Genomic DNA, 23,219 nt, shown 5'->3' with positions numbered 1-23,219 from the left:
GTAAAAATGTATTAAGGACAAACGGTAGCAGGAAACGCAGAAGTACGGTGTGCAGTGAAGCGACTCACTAGTGTTGCAGATGAAGCAGGGTCGAGTGTAAAAGTTTCTTGGGAAACGAGTTCACGCAAGCTGAGCAATAATTGACTCATTCGGTGAGGAGTACGAATAAAAGCCGTCGAGATCTTTGCATCTGGCAGAAGGTTCGGCAGATTGAAATGAACGCCTTCCGGTGGTGGCCGGGGACAAATGAAGGTTGATTGTGGTTGTCGGTATGGGAACCAGTGAGCGAGAGGACCATCACTGCACTGTGATCGCTTTTACGCGACAGCGATCAAAGGAGCAGTGTTCATTGACTTTTCAGGTTTGGTCAAACGCATCAGGCGATCAAGCGGCTATCAAGACCGGGGTTCACGGAAACAAGAAGGCATTAAAGGACGGCGGTCCAAAACACTATCCAATTCCCGTTCTGTTTAGCTTAGGAATAGATGAATCTGATTTCAGCTATACGTATGGCTTGTTTGCTTCGTTTTTTCACCATAGTTCACTGTACTGGAGAATGTGATGTGTCACGCACAACGGTCGATCGCGACTGCCCAGTGATCCTGCAGCAACTAAAAGGAACGTTCGTGAAGACCTCTGATCAGCTCCGTCTCCATCATTCCATAAAACGCCGTACTTTTCAGGGCTGACCAAGCCCGTTCAACAGAGGGCTTGGACACAGGTCGTTGCTGGACCTGGTCATCGTAAGCAAAAAGCACTCCGTTGATCAAGTGTTGATCAAAGCTCCACTGGCATATTATGACCACTGTACGTTGACTTTTGATTCGATCTGCTACTAATCCATAATTCCAGGACCTAAAATGTGGATTCAAAACTTAACCACATGACTTTCTAGATATGTAATATCTTGCTTGATCATTCTGAACCGGTAGCCAATTCATTGCAGACTTATACATGTGTTTTGTCCTGAATATTCATGAAGCATAGACGATTTTCGTCACAATATAACCAGCGCGCAGCCGGATGGAACTGAAATTTCTAGAAGGATTCAGCATCTTATGGAAGGTGGGACGCAACTTTAATCAAAAGGCCCACTACAACCGCTGGCAGAATATTAGGGCGTATTCCGCGAAATGCTAATCCGATGCAATTAGAAATCTGCCAGTAATCCGCATGGAAACCTCGCCATGGAAATCAAAAGCGTGCTTTCAATAAAAGAAGAATTACTTCCGGATCTGTAAAGAATATGTCGATAGGGACATCGTCGGGGCGTTACAGCTTGAGAACGGCGAGCAATAGAACAACTGGGAAGAAAGTACAACCGACGAGACACGGTTGCTACCTGAATAGTCACCGTAGTTGTCGAAACCAAGCGAATGGAATGCTGGGGTGAGGTACTGCTATTTCAATGGTGGGGCAGGTTGACTTGAACTGAAACGGGAAAAACATTGCTGACTTTGCTGTCGGAAAAATGCCCAAATTAACGAAGGGTAAAATGGAGATGAAGCTGAGATAATTTAAGTGGAGACAAGTGGTATATTTTTCCAGAAAATGTGGTTGAATTTGAAACTGAGCAGACACACCGGTATCGCTGTTTTGGGGAGTTGATTGGACAGGATGTTTTCGATGGAGAAATAATGGTAGTGCTCAGGGCTGAGCAAACACCGGTAACGAAGTCAATGCACGTGTAAAGCTGAGAAAGTGAAATTTCAACTAAAAACCAGGTCAGTTAACTGCGAACGAAAGTCTCAGCGACTGAGAATCAACTTGGCCCAGGGGCAGTGACTCTGGGTGAAGAATCTGATCGGAGTTGCAGCTGCGGTCTTGAGTGAGTGTTAAGTGAATGTCATGGCTACGAGAAAAATTTCCGCGGGTGTGGTAGTGCCGTAACGTCTTTGCACTGACATGATTCAGCTTCTGGACAGCCCCATAACGGACGCCAAGGTGGCGTAGATCGGATCCGGATTAGACGAGGGGATGGATACATGTATTGCCTGGCCGACAAAGTGTCATGGGTAATTTTCTTTCAGTTGAACGTCCCTGTGGGCTTGAACTCAAGACCAGGCAGACTGAATGATGGACGCAGGGCATTCGCAGCAGTTACTGTCGAAGTGCAAGGGTTGGAAAAGGAGGGAATAAAAAGGATATAATGAGTGCTCATCGAAAGTGGAGAGTTGGAAAGCATCAGGCAAAACGGTGTTCAATAGAAGAAATCATCTAAGGAGAAGGAAAACAAGTCAAATGTTTTTGAAAGGATGAATTTTTGTCGGCTGACCTGGCAAAAATGGATTATTTGAGGTTACCCATGTATTACGAGGACAGGACGAACCTCGAACTTCGGAAATGCCCTTTATGGACGCCTTGTTTGTCTGGTATCCATTTCACCTGACCATTCATCTGCATTCAAAGTGATACATAGTCAGACAAAAATTACGGCGATCTTAAATTAACTTCGTCCTATCTGTGAGGAATTCCTTGGCTAGCCTGAGGTAATCCCGCTGCTTTGAGAATTGCACATCTCAGCCCGATGACCTTAAACACTAAGTCGAAAAGCTGAAGTATGTCAAGCCAGTGATGGTACGGCACTTCCACACGGAGTTTCACATCACATCCGCAATTCCTCTCGCCCTATTCCTAACAGTACCCATTCACCCACTCGTCCAACTGGCTGCAATTACGAAACAACATTTCAGACGGTCCCAGCCGCCTCCAGGACACCCACTAAAATACTCTAAACATTTCGTTTAGATGTAACAACTTCAGTGGATTTTTAACACGTGCTCTTCACGAAGTCAATATTTTTTGTGCGGTTTGCGTACCGGTTCGTACGCTGTCACAAACTCATTCATCCAAGGATCTCCCTACCCGACTTCACTTTACCAGTGACAAACGTGAGTCTACAGTTTCACTGTAAACCATGGTTCTGAGATTTTGGCTACCACTTATCCACACTGCTAATCCCTTCACTTCATCGACTTCACATACACTTTTCGTGAACTGGCCGTAAGCTCAACAGGCCAGAACAACGAGGCCTTCGAAGCGTTTCTAGGTTTTAGTTCGAATTGGCAGCCTGGATAACGCTGACTTTGCTGCTTCACCGCGTTTTCCGCGACTTGCGGTTTCTTGTCATGTGTCAAGCAGGATACTCCCCTTTGCCCTCTTTCGATTTGTTTTTGTCCGCCACCTCAATTCTAACGTCTATATCAGATAATGCTCACTTTTTACGACACTGTTTCATTTCCGTCCATTCCCCCGTACCAAAAACCCTGTCAGCTATGCTTATATGCTGACTGTGCTATTTTGATTACACCAGACGGCATACTACCCACCAGTTGGGTATAAACATCATCAATAATGTTGGCGGACATTTTTAATAATAATGTTTATTCACAACCTGTGGGTGGTGTGCCGTCTGGCATGAGCATAGTTGGACTAGTTGTCACCAGCGTTGACATTGTGAAGTAACGGAAATAGTAAGAGATTTTAGCTCGGCTAAAGAACCCAATATCCATTGTGCGAATTGTGCGAAGAATATTGTAAACAAGACAGTGGACATAAAACGACTGGTTGAGGGAGAGCTTCCGAAATGATAGTATGAACAGTATCTACTGCATGAACTGAAAAGTAAGGTGAGTCACCAGTCGCTGAATCACTGCTGTCAGGTCCAAGAAAAAAATGATGCCTCACACGACTATCCAACAGGAGCCATGCGTGACCGCAGGTATTCAAGGAATAACAATGTCTTTTAATTTTATATGTACAAGATCACTTCGTGGAGCGGACAAAAACAACGCTGAAAAACTGGACCCGATTAAAATGAGGCTCAAACTAGTACGATGGTTGCGGAACCATCAATGTCGATGTCAGTTGTTAGCCTCACAGGAGCTTCTAAGACCACCCTACTAACCTTTCAAATCAGTTGAAAGGAGAGTTGTCCTTCGATTATATCTCATGGCCTTGCCAGATAAATGTCAACCGGAACAAGTTCAAACCAGCTGCAGGCTAACAATAATGGTGCTTTTCGACAGACTTTCTGAACTAACTTCCAGGCTCAGGACCACTGTGATGGGCGATATACCTATGCTACTGGACGGATGGTGAGTAATTACGAGACGTCACATAGAAAAGAAGCCAGCTGCCCTCTACTTAGGGGTCAGAAACGGGGGAACACAATGACCCAGTAGTGTTATCTGAAACCTTCGCGGACATGTATTCACTTACAAAGAGCTCCTGACATCTAATCTTGTAAATACGTTGCGACGAGCGTTCCCTAACCAATCCTGTCTTTACAGAAGGAGACATCCCTGAACTCGAGCACGCGACGGATCCTTTCTGTGCGTTGGGGACAAAAAAGACCCGTCCAAAGATTCCAATTGAAATGCCCTTTACACTAGCAGAGCAGTTTCACTCGATGATTCCTCAGTCGCTCAACGAAAGCAATCTTCCGTCTACTTGAAAAGAAGCGGCTTTCACGCCAGTCTATAAAATTGGCGACCGACTACTGCACGGCAACTATAGGTTTACTGATCTCATCAGCTTACCGTGTAAGGTGACGGACCGCATTGTGAAGCGGTTCATCTTAATCCACATCACTACCGACAGCTTGATATTCTCGAATTCCTCCAAAATTGTTCTCGCATGACGAACATACTCGTATTCATGGCAAGCTTAGCCGGAGCTGAGGACGAGGGACTCATACCAGATACTATTTTTTCGATTTCTCAAAGGTAATCAATCAAGGTTCACATTTCTCCATGGCCTCGAGTCTTAGCGGATTCTAGGGAGACTTCTACGTTAAATTAAGGCGCTTTGACCAGAGTGAAAATTTCAAGAGAAAGTAGACCGGACATACTTTACTTCGGCGCCGGTCTCTATTGGGGTTCCTCAAGGCTCTACATTGGGACCACCTCTAGTTCTGATCTACATCGAGAACCTTACAGATGTTCTTTCATGCGGACATATACTTTTCACGTGAGACTTGAAATTCGGGATTTCAATCGCTAGTACCGTCGAAGTGGACGTGGACGCTGCAAAGAACTGGGAGTCGCCTCCCGTGATGACCTAACGTTTAATTATGCCTCGCTTCGACGTCTATACAATAGGTTTCCACCCCTGACTCAACTAGCTAATAGCACGGACGCGGTGAAAGTTTCAAGCTCTGAGCGTATACCTCTATTTAGCACAATTTTTTCATATGTATTAGCTGGAGCTTGGAGTAACCTGCCTCCGACGATGGATAACTCTAAATTTAGTGCCCAGTTCAAAGCTCTTTTGGACGCTTTTTAGTTGAGTTGTCATTATAACAAGATCACTATCGATCGCTGAGAACCTGGAATACATCGCTGTACTCTTTTGTCGCTTGTGCTCTTCGGCTGGACGGAGGTCGCCGAAAGAAAAAAACGGACCCGACCCGGTAATCTTTGTAGACATATTCAAACCCGTGTTCAGTGCTTTAATCAGTGAACACCACGAAGTTGTCGGTGTATCCTCCGATCCAGCATTGATCCATTTGTTTTCCGGTGCAACAATAGGGCGAATTATCGGGTTCAAAGCCTTCATTTTTAATAAGCTTTTTAGGCAAACTGATTGATTTGTGGATCAGGATTCGCAAATCCGTTGTATTCGACTTGTCCTCGATTAACTCTAACTGAGCTGTTGTTATTGTTCCTCATACCTACTCCGCTTCTTCACTGGATCCCCGATTCACTTTAGATACACGATTATGCACTCAGTGTTTCGATTTTGGACGTAAGGCTTTTTAACTTAATAACCTCTCATATGACCTTTGAAACGACCGATTCCAAGGTGCCCTCTGTCAAGGACGTGCGGGCGCGTATTTGGACTGCCTGCAACGCAAACGTGAGTTGTTATCGCGCATTCGGTGTATTAGTGGTTACCTTAACTGTGCAGATTTTCAAGAGAGATGTTTGCATACCACCACCTCAAGAAGTTTCTCTGGTCAGCAATATCATTATTATCACAACTTTTCGATCCTTCATTTTTGTAACCTATGAGGAATACATGATAGGCTCCGTAAGATTTTAATAATGAATAGAACCTTAATTTGGTTTATATGCATTGCAACGGCGTTTTTAATTGTTTGTTTCGGTCGCCCTCCGTCTTTGCGTAAGGTGTAATGCTTTTTTAAATATAATCCCCAGCGACTTATATGGTTTCTACATGCATGCGATGGGAGTGCTGTTGACACAAATCAGTGATACCTAAAGCGCCATTTAGCGACTATGTATGACTATACAGTCGAAAATGAGGTATTTATCGGGCAGGTTCAATCCGTATGCGATGAACTGAGGATCAATTTTTTCCGAGGTTAACCACAATTGTAGTAATAGCGTCAGCCTCTGGTCAGAACCGAAATGAGCGGAATACTCAACCACATGTCGCTGATATGAAGAGACCGCGCTGAAAGATGTGTTTTACCACATCCATCTCTAGTTGTTAAAATTGGAAAAGTCTAGTGGGTCATGCTTAACTTATTTGAAAGCAGTTAGACAAGTCGACGCCGGCACCAACAGATCAATTGCTCCTGTTTAGGTTTGTGCAACCTGGCGTTATATAAGCTGTAATGTTTCTTTCGGAGAGCATAGTGCGGGAAGGGAACCATTATTATTACTGATTACCGAGATAGTTTTCACATACAGAAACTAGTTCAACCAACTGTTGGATGCTCCTTCAGGTGATTCATTGCGTTGCTATTTCCTCTATTCAGATCTGAATGAACTCGAGCTCATTCCTAAAGGGAAGTGCCATTTTATAAGGGCAGTATGAATGGAGGAATCTATGAGAAGACCGATTCGTATAAAAATGGTTTTGGGACACCGATGCCGATTGTCTGCTACAGAGCACAAGATTTATGCACCATATTTTTAGGTCGTCAATATAAAATGACGCTTTGCAGAGGGGCATTAAGACAGTACACTGCAAACCAATAGGAAAATATAAATTTCTTGAGTTCCAGCATAGCTGCTCTTGGGATTCATCTACAGATGAATAAGTGGGCGGAATTAAACCCCAACACATACTTTAGAGGCTTGGTTAAGATTAAAACCGAAAAGCCACGTTGATGACGAAACTCTAACTTCCGGTTGTCTCCATCACGAATCCAGGCCTTTATCGAAAGCATGGAAATTTAACGAAATACTCTCAGTGTGGGCGCATTTCTCAACAGCTAGGTTGAGAAAGAGAGCTAAGTTCGTAAAACGGGAGAGGGAATAAAAGAAACCGTGCTGAGCTAAACGGAGGAGTTTGTTTCTAATCTGGTGACGCAGCAAGGGTATCTTCTTGATTTATCTCAATAATTTTCACGGAATGCAAATAAGGCTGATAGCACCGAACTTTTAATTCTTAGCAATTAACCCCTTCGTAGATAGGTTGGGTAGTCACAGGTAGTCAGAGAGAGAGGACGCAAGAGAAAGAAAGGGTAGAAAAACGGAATTTGATTTGGGAGAGACAGCAAGTCACCATATTTTTTGAGGATTTCTATGTCGAAACTGTCCGGTTTGTGGGGACTGACTGAACCAGAATAGGATACGATCTTGGCCATTGTGTGGATGGTGGACGCAATCGTTTCAAGACCATGAGGCATCTGGACTGCAATTATTGCGGATTAGTCAATGTCAATATCAGGCTGCTTGGGCACTGGCAAGGAGTTGAACCGCCTCATGTGGTGTGACAATAAATGGACATTTCGAAGTATCTGGGGATATTAGAGAAAGCCTGTTTTTTGGTTATCGGAGATGCTGGGAAAGCGAATTTGGGATATCGTCCGTGTCTTATTTTGCCTTCTGTAGCATTTTATTCACTACACTTCTTCCCACTGAGGAGGCGAGACAGGTTTCGGATTCACTTTAATAGCGAGTCATGGAGCGGTTTTCAAGGGTCACCCTCTGACTTAGTAGACTACAAATGCATTCAGATGGAGAGATTGCTATGATAAAGCGTTTGCGTGCTTCGGAAATGCGAAAAAAATTCTTATTTGTTTGATGAAACGTATTTAAGATCCGACCAGCTCACTGATATCAGACAGATCTTTACGCCGTTACAGTCACCGCGGTGGTATGTAAAGCACAGTGTAGTGGGTACAAGAAAGGGTTCCGGTACAATGAGTAACCCCGGGAGAAGATAGCACTGTCACCCTAGCTAAATTGCGACATGATGGCAACCTTGTTCTTAAAGTCACTTTTTCTAGTGAGGATGAGGCTCAAGATTGTTGGGCACTGACCGGATAGGGACGAAGACAAAATTAGGCATTGAAAGCTTGTCTTAGTTGATTTTTGAATGACGGAGTGATTTAAGTTTGTACTAACTACCGCTGCGACGATTCGCAGTGGTAAGTAAAGTCGATGAGAAGCCGGTTATGGGGAACAGAAGGGGCTAAGCGGGGACGCCAATGCCGCTGGTTTCGGTATGGGGAAGTCAGATAAGTGTGTTGTGTGTCCCGACAGGTCTACCTAATTGTTGTCGTTTTCAAAGGGGGATATCTCTCGATCGGAAAAAATATGGGATGCAGTTCTACTTAGTTTGGTTTACTTGTCTGTTTAATTGGCATCAATATCCAGACATTTTAATAGTAGGTTTCGTGGAGTTGAGGAGTGATTTGTAGAGGAAGATTTGATCGGGCATCTAACAGGTGATGTGGGATATCCTACAGTGGTTGGTATTCTGAGAAGGCGGAAACAAGAGTGTTCAGCAGTGGATATTAAAGGTGGGTGTAGCATATGGGTGACGTATCAGAGATGCGGCTTCGGTAGTGGTGACACTTATGTTTATATTTCCTCATTAAAAATCCCATTCTTGGCTTAACCAAACCGAAAAGGTCTGTTTGTGTCGGCTCCATGGAAGTTTTGTTGTCTCTCCCGGTTTGATCCGGTGGGACAAGGAGCAAACCAGTGAGAAGCACTTGACATTGTTTTTCTCTTTCAATTAAGGGAGTCATACCATAGTTTTGGTTTTCTTAGTTGTGCGTGTCTTATTCAGAAAACTACTCCATATTATTTCTATCTTTGGAGGGAGGTTTGGTGTAAATATGTTGTTATTCTTTTTAGACTGTTTTCCTGAGGCTCACACTGATGACTTCTGGTATGAGTTATTTGTGCGGTTAAAAAGAGTGCATTAGCGTCGGAAACTTTTAACCACAGAGCATGCTAATTACAATCAGGCTTTTACATGTTCTTCGGTACCTTGGAATGTACACGTATAGATGATTTTCTTCCAACTTAAGAATCATCCAAAAATTCTAATTTAAAGAGCTCATCTTTGGCGCCTGGAAATTGATCCGATACTAATTCTTCTGTCATTTGTCATACAAGTATACTAATTAGCCCAGGAACCTAACCATACTTTTCGTACCAAAGTGAACCATGGAGAGCTTGAAAAAATTATCTACTTTTTTCGTGAACAGCGCCATGTGCTCTCTAATCGTCAAATATTGGCTAAATCTTGATACTAAGTGATCGACATCTCCCGGGCTCATAGTGTCGACTGCGTAACAGAAAGATTTATAACAAATGCTGTGGAGTAAGTTTTAATTTGCTTTTCATTGCGCTGGATCACGCTGGACATAAAGTCAGAATAACCTGTGATGCCATCCCAGAGTGGGCTTTCTTCGTTAAATACGGATCTACTAGATATCACCTCACTTATGGAATAAAAAACTTCAAATCTCGACAAGACTGAGAAGAAACCAGTATTTTGGCGCAGAATGCAACCTTATGAACAGCGCATTGAGCGACTCAAAACAAAATACAGTAAAATGTTTTGTCCCGAGCACGAGCACCGCCACCTGTCGTCCAATCAGTATAATCGGAGAACTCATGCACGTAAATTGAGTTTTGACCTTTGGCTCTCCAAGAATTGAACAACCGCTAAGACGCCAGTTCTCGGAACTAGCGCCAGAAATGGTGGTATTACAGAAGGTTGATATCTCCATTGAACCTGCAAGAAATAACCCGCAAGAACCGGTGAGTCATAGCCAAGTATCAAGGGGGAAACCTAGTCGCTCTGCATCTTCAGGAACCGGCCTCAGAACCGACCTCTAAAATATGTAACGCTTCCTTCAATTTTCTTTCACCGGCAGGGAACTGAATACATTTTCTATACGCATAAGTATCGCATTCCGCCTCCACAGCCCCTATAAGACTGATTACAGTATCAGTAACAATGAAAATTCTCAGGATATAGCAACATAGGTATGAGTCATATGCAGACACACATATCCTCTTAAGAGTCAACATATGCGCACTACATCTAGCATTTTTCTCTGATACAGAGAGATAGACTACTGAACACATTGAGATAGTAATCCCGTTAACAAGCAAGCGGGGCTACGGACTTCAAAAGTCCTTCCAGGCAATAAGCTGAAGGCCGTGTCTGTTGAACTATTCTTCTATTGGTACCATCAATTGCAACCAGCCTCCCAAGTCCCAACGTCGATAACTCCTCCAAGTTGTACCAATATATTTCCAAGACCAAAAGCGTCCCAAACAATTGTTGTGATAGAAGAACTGGCGATATTGTTATTCTAGTCGTTCATTGCCGGGGAAACTAGGTAATCTAGAAATTGCCACAAAAGAACCCAGTGAAACCAGGACAGCACAATACATCTCCGAAATTCTCGTGTGTGCAGCAGCATTCTCGGTTCTCTGAGTCCCACACCACGTCACAAGGAGACCTTGCTGGAGTATTTTACTGCCAGTCACCTGATCGATCCATCCAGTCAGCTAGTACTAATGAATAAAACAACAGTCAGCAAGATCTGCAGATTATATCAACGCACCGTCTCCGGGAAGCCGCTATAGGCAAATGGTATAAATTGAATTCAGCCGAACTACTGCCTGCAGCTTAAAAACGCTAGCTGGTAGCAAGTAGTAATCACCATTGGACAATAATTACGACGGCGCATAAAGCTCCCTCAAGAGCTGAATATTGAAGAGTCCAACGACAGACTGGGAGCTTTGAAGGGTGATAAAAGCTTAACAGATAGGGAAATAATTATTATCTTAAATAGCCATATCCTACACAACTTAGTATGATCGACTGGCTAAGTAGAAGCAGCGGTCAGTGAAACGATACTCAAAAAATGGCTCATAAAGTTACCCGCAAAAATGCCGAGTTAAATCGAACATATCCAGGAGCAGTTTGGCTGGCCTCCCACAACATAGCACCTGGATACAGTGCAAATATTATTCGTCCGCCAGGAGACGAAAGAAAGTGCGAAGTATCTCTTCTGAGACGTGGAAATGCACCCTAATCGTATGATTTCTAGTCAGCCTTCCTGAAGGAAGCCTGAGAAACCCTGACAATATTTGATGTGCTCTATCGAGTAAAGAGGAAATATATGCAGAACGGAACAAGACAGTAATTTATGCTTTAAAAAGTTATTGTGCGAAAACACTATAAATATCACCGTGTCTATAACCTGATAAATTTGGCATCCAAGGTAAACTTTGGTCTCATCCTTCGTGAGTTGCCTAACACCAAGAGACAGACCCGTAAAAATCAAGTTAGCTCCCGTTCTCTATTGTTGGTATATTCACTTTTCTGCAGATTTTGGAACAGAGACACTGGATCTGGCAACCACAAGAGCTTAGAAGTTGCATTTCACTCTGCAGATCGTTAGGTACTGTGGCATTATCACCACCATCAAAAGAATGGAAAGCATAACCTTAGTGTTTAACGCTGATGCTTTGCTGCTGTACAACCATGATTTGTTTGAAAGTCGCATTGTGAAGAAAAGAAAAAAGATGGACATGGGAAGGGATTTAGTGCTTGCCTGCGGCAATCACTCCGGAGTGCCTACACCTCCACGCACTCATTCAGGCAATCCGGGTGGTGAGTGACGAAAATACTACAACTCCACGCACTCATTCAGGCAATCCGGGTAGTGAGTGACAAAAATGACGTCAGTGACATTGATCAGTAGTAATAACTTGCAGCATCTCCAGCCGGTCGCAATGGAGATCACGAGGTCTTTATCTTGAAAGGTGAGTCGCACCGATAGCATCCAGACATTTTGTACTCTCTTTCAAACCATTATACCACATACCTGCTTTTATCACTCCCACCCAGGCACAGCAGGCAGTGCTCCATTTGGTTTGGTAGTCAAAATAGTTAGTCTGGATAGAGCAGCTTCTGGTGCCCGATACATTCTTCGGTGAACGTGCCCGGTCATGTGCTACGCATGCCGAAACACCGTCTACCGAGACGAGTGTTGTTCTCTGGATCTTCTTCAGGATGGCGCAAACCGCGAAGTGGACAGCACATGACTTGGCAGAAAGGCGTCAGAGAGATCACGAAGAGTTTGGGTGTTGTTGGTGTTGTACGCCTTCCAGGATGGGGTCTCCGTGCCCCCGCCTGTGCTTGGCTGGAGACGTTGCAAGAAATGGCGGCTAATCGATGTCAGTGGCGTTCGTGCTGCCAGTTTCTTTCAAGACTGTCTGATTGAGTGGTTGGAGGTGTAGGCACCTCGGAATGCTTGACATAGGCCAGAACCAGGTTCCCTCCCTCACCCACTCTTTCTCTTCTTTTCACCCTAGGGCTTTTATTACATTTATGTATACATATAATGTATGTAGACGACTTGCAGTTGAAAAGCATAGTTATTGAGCCCTTTGCTAAAAAAAACAGGTTCAACAGTTTAGCTATTTTATCTTCTCCAGAAATAAGACTTCTCTCGGAGTATACTATTTTTTATATTCCAGCGGTCTGTCCACTTTACAGCAGCTGTTAAATTTGTGATGGAAGAGTTGACTGTGAATTTATCGATCAGATAAGCCACCTGGTTCATAGTAAAACTTTTGTTGACAATAACCACTCCCATTTTCTTTACAGGGAGCCTAATAATAACCGGATGGAACTCCATAAAAGGTCTGACATGCAGATTGAACCTTCCATCTCTCCTGTGTCTGGTGTATGTAACGAAACCGCCGTTCGAGGTCAATTTTCTGACGATCCTCTATTATTGTCACACGGTCCGGCGCATCTTGAAGAGACACACCACGATCCGAATGTTTACATCGATAGAAATGAGTCCACTTGCGTGGGTGACTGTTACGAGTATGTTTACTAGTCCCTTTACTTTTCTTCAAAAGTGTAGAATACGTGGCGTCGGGTGCGACAAAAAATTCCACGAAACAAAAGTCATCAATGAAGTTTCATCACCGTAACTACGGGTTATGCAGCGTCTGACGTTCTTTCTGTTTACGCAGATTTGAGAGATTCGCATACTGATATCACCGAATCGGGAGATAAGCTTTGTAGAGATCACGCGACAGCGCGGAAACACAGTGCAGTGGATGGTATGTTTTCATGGGATCCAGGACATATCAGTCTTCGGCAGCAGCTGAGGAAGGCACACACACAAGCGGAGAACTTTCGATCTGATTTCGCCAGAGTGAGTACATTTGTTCCATATTTTGTTTGCTTTTATGTGTCCTCGTGGTCTTTGTGGTGTGTTGAAAATAACCAGAGTGACTTATGTTGCCGTGTTTGTGATTTCGAGTATTCTCTTCCTCTTTGGGCGAAATTACTGTTCTAGTGTTTAGGTACAAAATGAAACTGGTAGAAATTTGGGACCAGTTTCAGCCAATAAGCCTCTAGAAAGGCGAAACCATTGATGGACCGTCAAAGAGTTTTCAGAAAATTTGGAACTCCTATCTTACCAGGAGTGAATCGCGAACCACCGATAGCATGCGAGTTTTATCCTCAGTTCTTTAAATAATCCATGTGCAGTCTTTGTATTTTCTGTTGCTATAAATTCACAGATAAGCTATGTATGTGTGTATATGGGATGGAGAGAAATAGATCTCTTTGTAAAGCAAGCGAGGTGACCATCCACGCGTACAATATCTATTGTAACCGTGTACTCTTTCCATCGAACTCACACATTTTTATACCAACTGATTATCTGCTTGGCATTTTTGAGAAAAAGTGTTTTGAAGGACTCCGATAGGTGTCCAGGAGAAGACCAGATCTTTGTCCGGTGGTCTTGTTTTTTGTTTAAGGCGTAGATTTTTTAACCAGGTGGTCAAATTTTAGTTGCATCTAAGTGTTTCAAAGAGCTTTTTTGCTATACGATGAAAATGTCTAAAATGGACACTTTAGCTACAATTGTCTTGCAACTTGTCTCCTCCACGTTGGGACCTCCACTCTATAACAGCTTGTTTATCTTGATTCCGGAAACTGCCAAGGAATCGATGGGCAGCGCCAAGAAGTATGGAGAAATAGAAGAAGCCTCAGCCCTAATACTCTCCAAGAGGACAAATTTTTGAAATGAAAAGAAAAACGATCACCGCCTGGCATGGTAATGACATCCCAAGTAGTTGGGTCCAGCCAGGCATTTCGAGTACGAAGCTTAGATGTGGCGGTTACTTCGGATGCACACTCCCTGCTACCTTTGTCATGTAGTTGACAGCTGGGTTAAACATGGATGATGTGTTTACTACAACGGATTAAATTATGAACGCCGCGAGCACTCTGACAAGTTGATGAATTTTAAAACGGAGCTGTGCACTGGTTGGCTGAATGGGGAATAGTTCAAGTGACAGGACCCAACGCATTTACAAATGACCACTGAGGCAACCACATTGTCATGTCATTACGGGGGAAAGGAAGGAGGCCCTCGTTGCGGGGTCATTTATGAGAAAGTGCCAACTGAGCAGTTACAAACTAGTGGGAAGCAAAATTTCATATGTATCTTGTTTACAAAAATTGAAAATCCGTCTTCTTTTTGAACGCGTCTTCCTGAACTTTCCTGGATTTTCATTGACTCTTGCTCAAATCGAAGCAAATGCTACAAAGCGGCTCCACAAAGTCCATAGTAGATATCACTTTTCAAGAGACATGAAGCGGATTTACGGGGAAACATACTACTCGCATGCCTCCCAATCAGTAGTATCACCGTTACACGGGTAGATGGCATATTTCTCTGTATGTTGGCATTTTCTTTACCCTCATTGCTGTAAGACATCAGACCCTCAGAATATACATAAAAATGGGTTAGCATCCAACATCGACCTGAAGATAATGACGTGTTAAATATGCTATCAAGCTTTCACGTCCAAGACAACCAAACTTATTGATTTGGAACCCTCTAAGCAAACAAGGTTGACCAGTGAACTTCGGTAAACAAAACCCCTGCTAGTTGATGAAAGCTCGGAACTCGAAATGCAGCCTCCAGATCCATCTGGTAACTGGTTTGCAGCAGAGGCTTGACAATAGATGGAACGGAGCCCAATTAGGACCATACAGAAATGATTGATCCATTCCTAGAAGAAGACATGTTATGTGTTTTGTCATGCGTTCCGATAGATGTTGGCCTTCTCTGTTGTTATGTGCGTGTCATTGTGGCTGCAAGGCAACTGAAAAACTCTGTGAACGGTTGAGGACTTTGATTAGTGCTAGTCGCGCTCTTGCAGAACAGTTCTTTGAGTGTCCATAAAGGAAACTACTCACAAGGTTGCTGAAAACTCTTCGACAGCCCACGACCGGTTTTGTCCCTACAGTTCGGGCTCATCAGATAGGCGCAGTCCCCGAGTTTCCGTCAACCGTTTGTTCTACTTGAACCCAAATTGGACTGGTTTTGAGAAATACACTCACTTGTAAATCAATTTGGTTTTCACGAGAGACTCAACTGAATCTTTCGTTTATGATATTCTACGACTGAATGTGCCGCACACAGGCCGCCTCATGATTCAGTTGGCACGATTTTCAACAACCTTGTGAGCAGTTTCCCTTATGGAAATCACTGCAATATCTTGAATATCGTGCCAACGGAAACATGAGGCGGTCTGTGTGCAGCACATTCAATTGTAAAATATCATAAACGAGAGATTCAGTTGAGTGTCTCGTGAAAACCAAGTTCTTCGAGTTGCCTGGGTAAGGCTCAGTTGTACTTTCATGTAGACTCCCCTTGAGACATACTTCAACGTTTAGTTCGTCTCTTGCTCTCTATGCGCCCTCTGTACTGAGTGGTTTTTTTATATATTTGTGCTCGGTCTTGGTGATGTATCCATGAAGCTGCATCGTGTTCGAATTTGTGATGCACTTCACTAGATTTCTGCCGGCTTCTCCTCAGCAGATTGCATGAATCGTTCTTAAGATTTCACTAGACTGGGCGCGATTACTGATCAATCCTTTTGGGTGCCCCCCCCCAAGGGTGTGTAGTCACAGTGAGCATTCTGGATCGTACTCCGCTAACCAAGGCTATAATCGACGCTATCCAGAGGTTGATGAACTCCAAGCTCTGTGTCGGTGTCCCGTGGGTCGGGTTCTCCATCACGAGGCTCCGGGCTGGATCCCCATGTTCAACCTTCCACGCCAATCTCGGCAACCGAGTAGTAACCGGCCTTGGACTGATGAATTTACTTGAAAATCCATTCGCACTCAGTTGTTGAGTTCAATTGTGATTGACCCTCATCTGTACATACGACTCTTGCTTCCCACCATCGACAGCATGACATCAGTGCTCAACACCAGTACTTCACTGCCATACAACCATGATTTATTTAAAAGCCTTATTTTGAAGAAAAGAAAATAAAGGTGGACGGGGAGGGGACTTGGTGCTAGCTTACCACAACCACTCCGAGGTGCCTATACCTCCACAAACTGTTCACCAAAATTACTTTTCTTGTTTGTTTTATCTCAACATCATCAAAAACTTCCATTTCTACAATCCACAGTCGTGCCTTCAGATGATGCTTCGTCGTACAAGCAGTTGTTTCTTTCTTTCACGTACTACTTTCAATCTTAGCTGGACACGTAAATCAACAACAAGCTGGCTCAGTACAATCCTTAGATACACATCAAGTTGACGTATTTTTACTCTGAAGGACAGACTGTGTGACAACAATGCAATTACATGCCCAGTCTTCCCACATTTGTGACTGGGTACCAGAGTAACAAGTCAAGCGGGTGTTGTTTTAGTGGAAGGGCTGAGGCTGTCGGATTTCAATCTACTGCAAAAACAATTTGCTGTTGGAGCTGATGCGCCAACAAAAATGGATAGAACGCAGCACGGATTTACTTGATTTACTTATGATTTCTATCTACACGTCTACTTGATACTGTCCCGGAACAACAAAGGGCGAGTTCTTTCAACGTCTGTGTGATCTGCTCCACCAGGTCTGTTTTTGTGGTTTTAACTGGAAATGTGGATGTCCGGCCTTTGATATGGTCTTCTGCTCTGTCCGTTCCCAAGCTGATCACTTCACTGTCAGCTATGGATGGTGACCTTCTGTACTGGTCAAACTGTGCTCACTCCTCGCGTTTGTCATTAATGACTAGAGTGTCACTGCGGTTCAAGAGATGTGCAGAAGTTACTGTTTCTAAGCCGAACGTGAAGCAAATTTTTGATCCTGAGGTATTTCAACCCTATTGGAACAAGGTCTCCGCAGTCCAGTCTTGCGTCTCAGGACAGGCTCGAATGACGTTAGGCACAGCCAAGATGTGTCATTCATTCAGCTGACTTAATTCATTGCCTTCAAACTAAACGAAGCAGAACGCGCTGTATATTTTGCAACGTTGAGAAATATGGGTAGTTTGGATGCACTGCTTTTCTGTTGCAGAACTCGGTGAACTAATCGATCAGCTCTGTCCAACCCATGCGAGTCTTAAAATGACTACAGATGATGAAGGGTTAGTCTGGAGGTGCAAAGATGGACTGTGAATTATGGTGATGTGAACTTGCGTATGAGATGGAAACTGCTACTGCATCCGAAAATTTTCAGAGATTGTCTCAACGTATGCATGTGAAAGTTGTTAATCAATAAATAATAATAATGGGACTATTCATGAGGTAAACGATGCATCTTTTGTGATGGCTAAAGTGCTGAGCTGAGTGCTTTCATTCATAGCTGAGTTGGGCACCATCCCATACGACGAACGCTCCAACTTGGTTAGTTTTTATAGAGGACCAAACTGAAAAGGAGAGTAACCGATAACTTCGGACATAAAAGCGCCACGGAGTACTGGTTTCCGATAACTCTTCTTGCTGTGATACTCGCCAGATGGAACAAGCATCCTGCTCTCGAGCTGAGTACCTGATTCTTCTGGTGCCGGAGAAGGATTGCAGGATTATTGCTAAACAGTGAGGAATCAGCCTAATCTTCGTTAACAAGAAAGCACATGGCTTCTGTAATTCTATAATGTTCTATTGTGAAGCGCATACAAGCGGGGAATAAGCGGGCTTCCTAGCCGAATGGGGATGAGACTACCAAATGTTAGCCCTCCAATAGATTCCAAAACGTCGTCATCATTGTAGGTTTTATAGATATGCGTACAGTTTTCGACGTCGCTGGTCGAGCGAGATTACAGAAATTTCTATCGAGGTTTGAGGTAGCTCATACAAATGTGACCATGCTCAAGACTTCAAATCGTTACATGTCACATATACTACTAGTTTCTCGTGAGTAGACACTCTGCGGCCATCACGCTAACGGTAACATGTTAATTAGCTATTGTGGCAACGTCTGCAATCTGAGCTTCAGTAAGTGATCACAATACTGGATGAACTGGTGCACATTCTCCCAATATAAACTTGATGACTGCCTTCCAAAACAGACCTTTTCGGTACCTTGTCACGTGATTTGAAAATTCGCTAATGAAACTTGCAGTTTTTCCACTCTAGTTTGAAGATTCTTTAAGATCAGGAGAATGAGAGCAGTGTGCTGTCTAAAGGGAGACCTCAATTAATTGATTACATTGGTTTTTGAACCAAAATTCACTCCAAACTCACAATTACATTGTAGCTGAGTAACGAGCGGCGCGCCGAACAGAATGAACTTGAAAGACTGATAGACGAACTTCGAGGACAGCTTCAGGTTGATCGAAAAGAAACGTGCAACCAAGGTCAGCAAACTACCATGCAATATCCAACACTGATGCATTCCTCTCAGTCAACGTTTGATCACCTTCAAACATGTATTACTCAGCTCCTGGATGCCAACGCGGACCAAGAAAAGGCAAGTATTTGTGTCTGGTTGCGCGTATTCCCACGTACTATAAAACACTCACATCCTTGCCACCATACCTCTCTATACGATTCCACTCTACACCATACTGTGTCACACTGTAGCATACTTTACCTCATTACACTACACTACGCCACACTGTACTAAGCTATTCACAAATGCAAAGCTGACGTGACCACTGTAAGGTGCTCTACATAGGCTGGCATCAAGTGGCCCCAGTAAAGCATTCTTTGCAAAAAGAAAATAATGAAAGGGTCAGCGAGGGTGCCATTTACTAATTATAGATAGAAAGTAGCGCTTCGAACCTGTTGGACAACACAGTAAGGAACGTTAACCTAAATTGATCTGCTGTGTTGTCGTCTGTTAGGTTTGATTAATCCATGCTGTTTCGGTCCACAAGGAGCTTTTCTGATGGAAGCGTCCAATAAGAGGAATGAAAATCAACCTCGTTAAGTCGTACTGTTATCATGACCAGGACTAACAGAAAGTTCCTCAGTTAAAACGCCACATAAAGTCACATTGAATCCTACTCATGTTCAGGAAAGTGCGCACTTATTTCGCGGTTATCTCTTCTTGAACATTCCATTTTAGGTGATACACCAAACACGTGCTCGACTTGAGGAGTCCGAAAGCCGCGTTTCCAGATTAACCAACGCATTTGACCGTCTCAGTGGAATGATCAACGAAGTGATCAGCGGTCAAAGCTTTGAGGATCTCGAAGACCCGGTGCGATTGGTTGAAAACGTGGGGAGTACAATTAGGGTAGGTTGCTGTCAATTGCACGAGACAACGCTTCCGCCGCAACTATTTCCCACTTTTTCGGATGAGTAGAGCGTTAGCTATTCCCATCGGACATTCCTTTATCCAAGGCCATCCTGGAATAGAATTTTTAAGACGACTCTAGCGGAATTAGTAAATTTTGGATTGGAGAATAGTGAATCAGCATACTAATGCTTCGGACGACCGCATTAACAAGCTCTGGCTGTATTCGTGAGGACTGCCAGCAAACGAAATGATCGTGTACACTACTCCATCCTTTTGTTTGGTCCTCTGTAATAACCCTTCCTCTAATATGACGTTCACAAGTTTTCGACCATTTGGTCGTCCAGATCACGACCCCCTTGTCCAATACGACTGATTTGACCTGGAGTTTCGGGATCCTAATAGATACGGAGCGCTCGGAATTTCTGTGTACTCGATCGAATCTCAAAGATCACCCCAGTGCCTGCAAACGAAAGGCAAACTGTAATCGGAAAGGAATAAGCCCCAGAGGTCAGATGGAATTTTGACCTGAGAATTCACCAGACTCAGATCCGGATTCCGTAACCTGAAGGTCATGGATAGCAAGACCATGTCTTGCGTAGATGCAGGGTCTAAGAGATCTGTTCGTCATCCACTGGCCCTAGTTGCAAAGTCTGCGACTACCTTGGCCACCATGACTGTAGACATCTCGGAATCATACTTCATACCTCAAAAACCGCTGCCTGTTCACTATATATATATACGCGAGTTAGCCTTCAACACAGATAGACCACATGGACACCAGCTAAAGTTGATGTGGGTTAGATACTGACTGTCGGCCATTCTGAAACACCTATGTGGACTCGGATCACGCGCTTGTTCATTGCTGCCTCTCGTTTTGCGTTTTATGGCTGCGTAAATTCTGCCGTACCCTTCGGACAACAACTCTTTCGATGCTGGCTCTTACTTGTAGTTACTGTAAGTCGGTAGAATGACGCAACCAACTAGATATAGAGATGAGATCTAGAACAAATATTCCTCTTAGTCGAGAGTACGATGATACTCGACGAACTACCAGATTTCACGTAAAAAATAGCATATGGGCGGTTCGAGAAACTTCGTGGATCAGTGAAACTTCAGAAATGGATTGGGTGAGAATCTCCAGGTATATGCGTAAGCTACCCCGGCTGATACGCACAACAAGGCCAAAGGAGACTCTAGCTAACGAAATGGTCACTGATTAAAACGCTTGGCTTATCTTTCGAAAGGAAGAAAGCCTGAATCTTTGGGATGAATGCTTCCAGCAACAATTCAACTGGTCACCTAGAATGCTTGTTCGGCTTCCCGATCTGTAGTGTAGCCTCCTGAACAGTGAACTTAAAACCTCGGGTGGCTTCGGAAGTAAGCGGATACCTTTTGCTCCACAAATTTCACCTACCTATTGGTCCGAAGAAATTATATCCCCTCCATTTAAAAATAGAGGGGCTGGGCGTAAGGGTTTGTCCTAACCAACTAGGATGAACCGATAGTGGTGCCCGCAGTGTGAGTGGCAATCACAGAGCAATTAGCGTGACCCCTGTTATAACCAGACGGTAATTATCGCTTATTCTACGTTGTCTTGCGAAGGCTCCCGACAGCAGATTGAAAACAGGTTGAATGCTGACGTGTACTTAGTAACCCAACTGTCTGGCGTCACTAGAATGCATGACCTTTAACACGTATTGTGACGAGGAGCGTAACCGAACACAACCACTACTCACTACTCAAATTACAGGCGCATTTTCCCAACACTCTAACGGCGAGAATGGTAATATGCACCTGTGTGAGGTGACCGTATATCTTCTCCTCTTTCGTATTGTCGTTCTTGTCATATTTTGTAGTAGAGTGATCCTACCGCTTCCTTAGCTTACCGTGTTGTTCTAATGAGAAGGCGGGACTTCAGCATCGAAAATGACGTATTTCTGAAGGATTTAATCGAAGTAAGTGCCAGTGTATGTTGGATTGGTGGTGGAGTGGTTTCAGGTAGTTTGACCATGCTTAATTTCGTTTCATATTGGCACACAGACATTCACAACAACTTTTCCCGTTCCATTATCATTTTTTGTTGCTTTCGTCATGCACGGCGTTTTGTCCTACGTTGCCTTGTTTCTCTTTAAATGATCACCTCGCTCCTTTTTAGGCACTTAAGAGTACAAACGAAGTGCTCCTGCGCAAAACTGAGGGGCTAGAGAAACAGCTGAGAGCGTCAGAGGACAGACATAGAAGTACGATGGAACCTGTCCAGAAGGAACATACGGAACAGTAAGTCCGCAGTTCTTACTTATCTGTGGGTTGTGTGTATATAAGGCAATGTGAATAAACCTGAGTTTATGGGATTCCATTTAGCGTAAGGTGAAAGTCCTTTGCAGTCAAACCTGCCTACTTCAGCATCGCGGACACCAGCCTTAGAAATACCACTGATTCGCTGCTCTGAAAAGACCGAGTCGCACAATGGCCATGAAGTTCATTGAATCCCACCGTGTTCGCATTGTTTTGATTCGTTACGTTTCACCGCACTTTTGCAATGGGCTAAACTGTTGATGCCGTTAGCTGCCGGCAGATAAACTATGAGGAAAGCGCTGGAACTGAGCTTCTGTCGAGGTTTCTGTTTCTTTCACTTCAATATCTGGTTTCGAATTGGCTCCAATCGGGGTGCGAGATGGTTCAGTGGTTACAGCCCAAATTACCGACTCAAAGTCCGGTGGTTCGAACGCGACATCTGCATCTTCACTTCTCCTGCCTATGCTTTGACAACCCGGCAGTCTCCCAGCCCTCGTGCTTCCTTCGGATGGCATGCCAGCTAGGCATCGAAAGAACTTTACAGCTGAACGATTATTCTATCTATACTTTGCACTAATTACGACAAATGCAACCCTTCAAGCACGATGGGAATCAAGTGGTTTTCGGTCAAACAAGAGCCTCGCCGAGTCCAAATGTAGTATTTAAGATAGGATTGTTGCCACGGTCATATTGCATTTTTCCTTTGGTCGCCTCTTTCCCCTTTCCCCTTCAACTTCGTCATTGATACGATCATGGAAGACTCACTACCAGCCTCCAATGCCTGTGGGGTGAAGTGCTCCCTGGGCCTCCGCTCACAGACATCGAGTACGCAGACGACATAGCTCTTCTGGGATCTTGTCCCGTGGTAATGCAAACAATATTAAATAATTTAAATAATTCTGCCTCGCGGTTCGACATGCGCTTCACACCTGCAAAATGTAAAAACTGCTACTGCAAGACTGAGTGGGCTTGAACCCTAGCCCCATGCTTTCGGATGAACCGATTGAGGTAGTGGGTAAATTTATTTACCTGGGCAGCTGTATCAGCCCCGATGGTCTCGCGAGAGATGATATTTTCATCCGGATTGGGATGCTCAGAGCAGCTTTTGTGAACCTGCGTCATCTGTGGCGCAAGCGTGATACCAGCTTCTCTGTCAAGGATCGAGTTTGTAATGCT

The 23,219-nt window shown here is 44.0% G+C and overlaps 2 protein-coding genes across 2 annotated transcripts in view; one reads left to right on the top strand and one right to left on the bottom strand.

The window, feature by feature from the left end:
* Window positions 1-23,165, bottom strand: part of T265_10710 (hypothetical protein) — a gene marked incomplete at both ends in the record, with an annotated part of 24,486 nt that extends 1,321 nt beyond the window's left edge. The window contains 2 exons of the mRNA XM_009177168.1: window positions 1,584-1,693; window positions 23,073-23,165. Of these exons, the coding sequence (XP_009175432.1) occupies window positions 1,584-1,693; window positions 23,073-23,165 (203 nt within the window). The remainder of the gene's footprint in view (window positions 1-1,583; window positions 1,694-23,072) is intronic.
* The window catches only part of T265_10711 (hypothetical protein), a gene marked incomplete at both ends in the record, with an annotated part of 54,951 nt that continues 44,957 nt past the window's right edge, over window positions 13,226-23,219 (top strand). The window contains 4 exons of the mRNA XM_009177166.1: window positions 13,226-13,408; window positions 18,762-18,833; window positions 19,575-19,745; window positions 21,904-22,025. Of these exons, the coding sequence (XP_009175430.1) occupies window positions 13,316-13,408; window positions 18,762-18,833; window positions 19,575-19,745; window positions 21,904-22,025 (458 nt within the window). The remainder of the gene's footprint in view (window positions 13,409-18,761; window positions 18,834-19,574; window positions 19,746-21,903; window positions 22,026-23,219) is intronic.

The sequence above is a fragment of the Opisthorchis viverrini genome (genome assembly GCF_000715545.1).
Source record: "Opisthorchis viverrini unplaced genomic scaffold opera_v5_396, whole genome shotgun sequence".
NCBI classification, from domain to species: domain Eukaryota; kingdom Metazoa; phylum Platyhelminthes; class Trematoda; order Opisthorchiida; family Opisthorchiidae; genus Opisthorchis; species Opisthorchis viverrini.
Note: the sequence above shows the minus strand (reverse complement) of the source record. Positions and strands in the feature narration are given on the sequence as shown.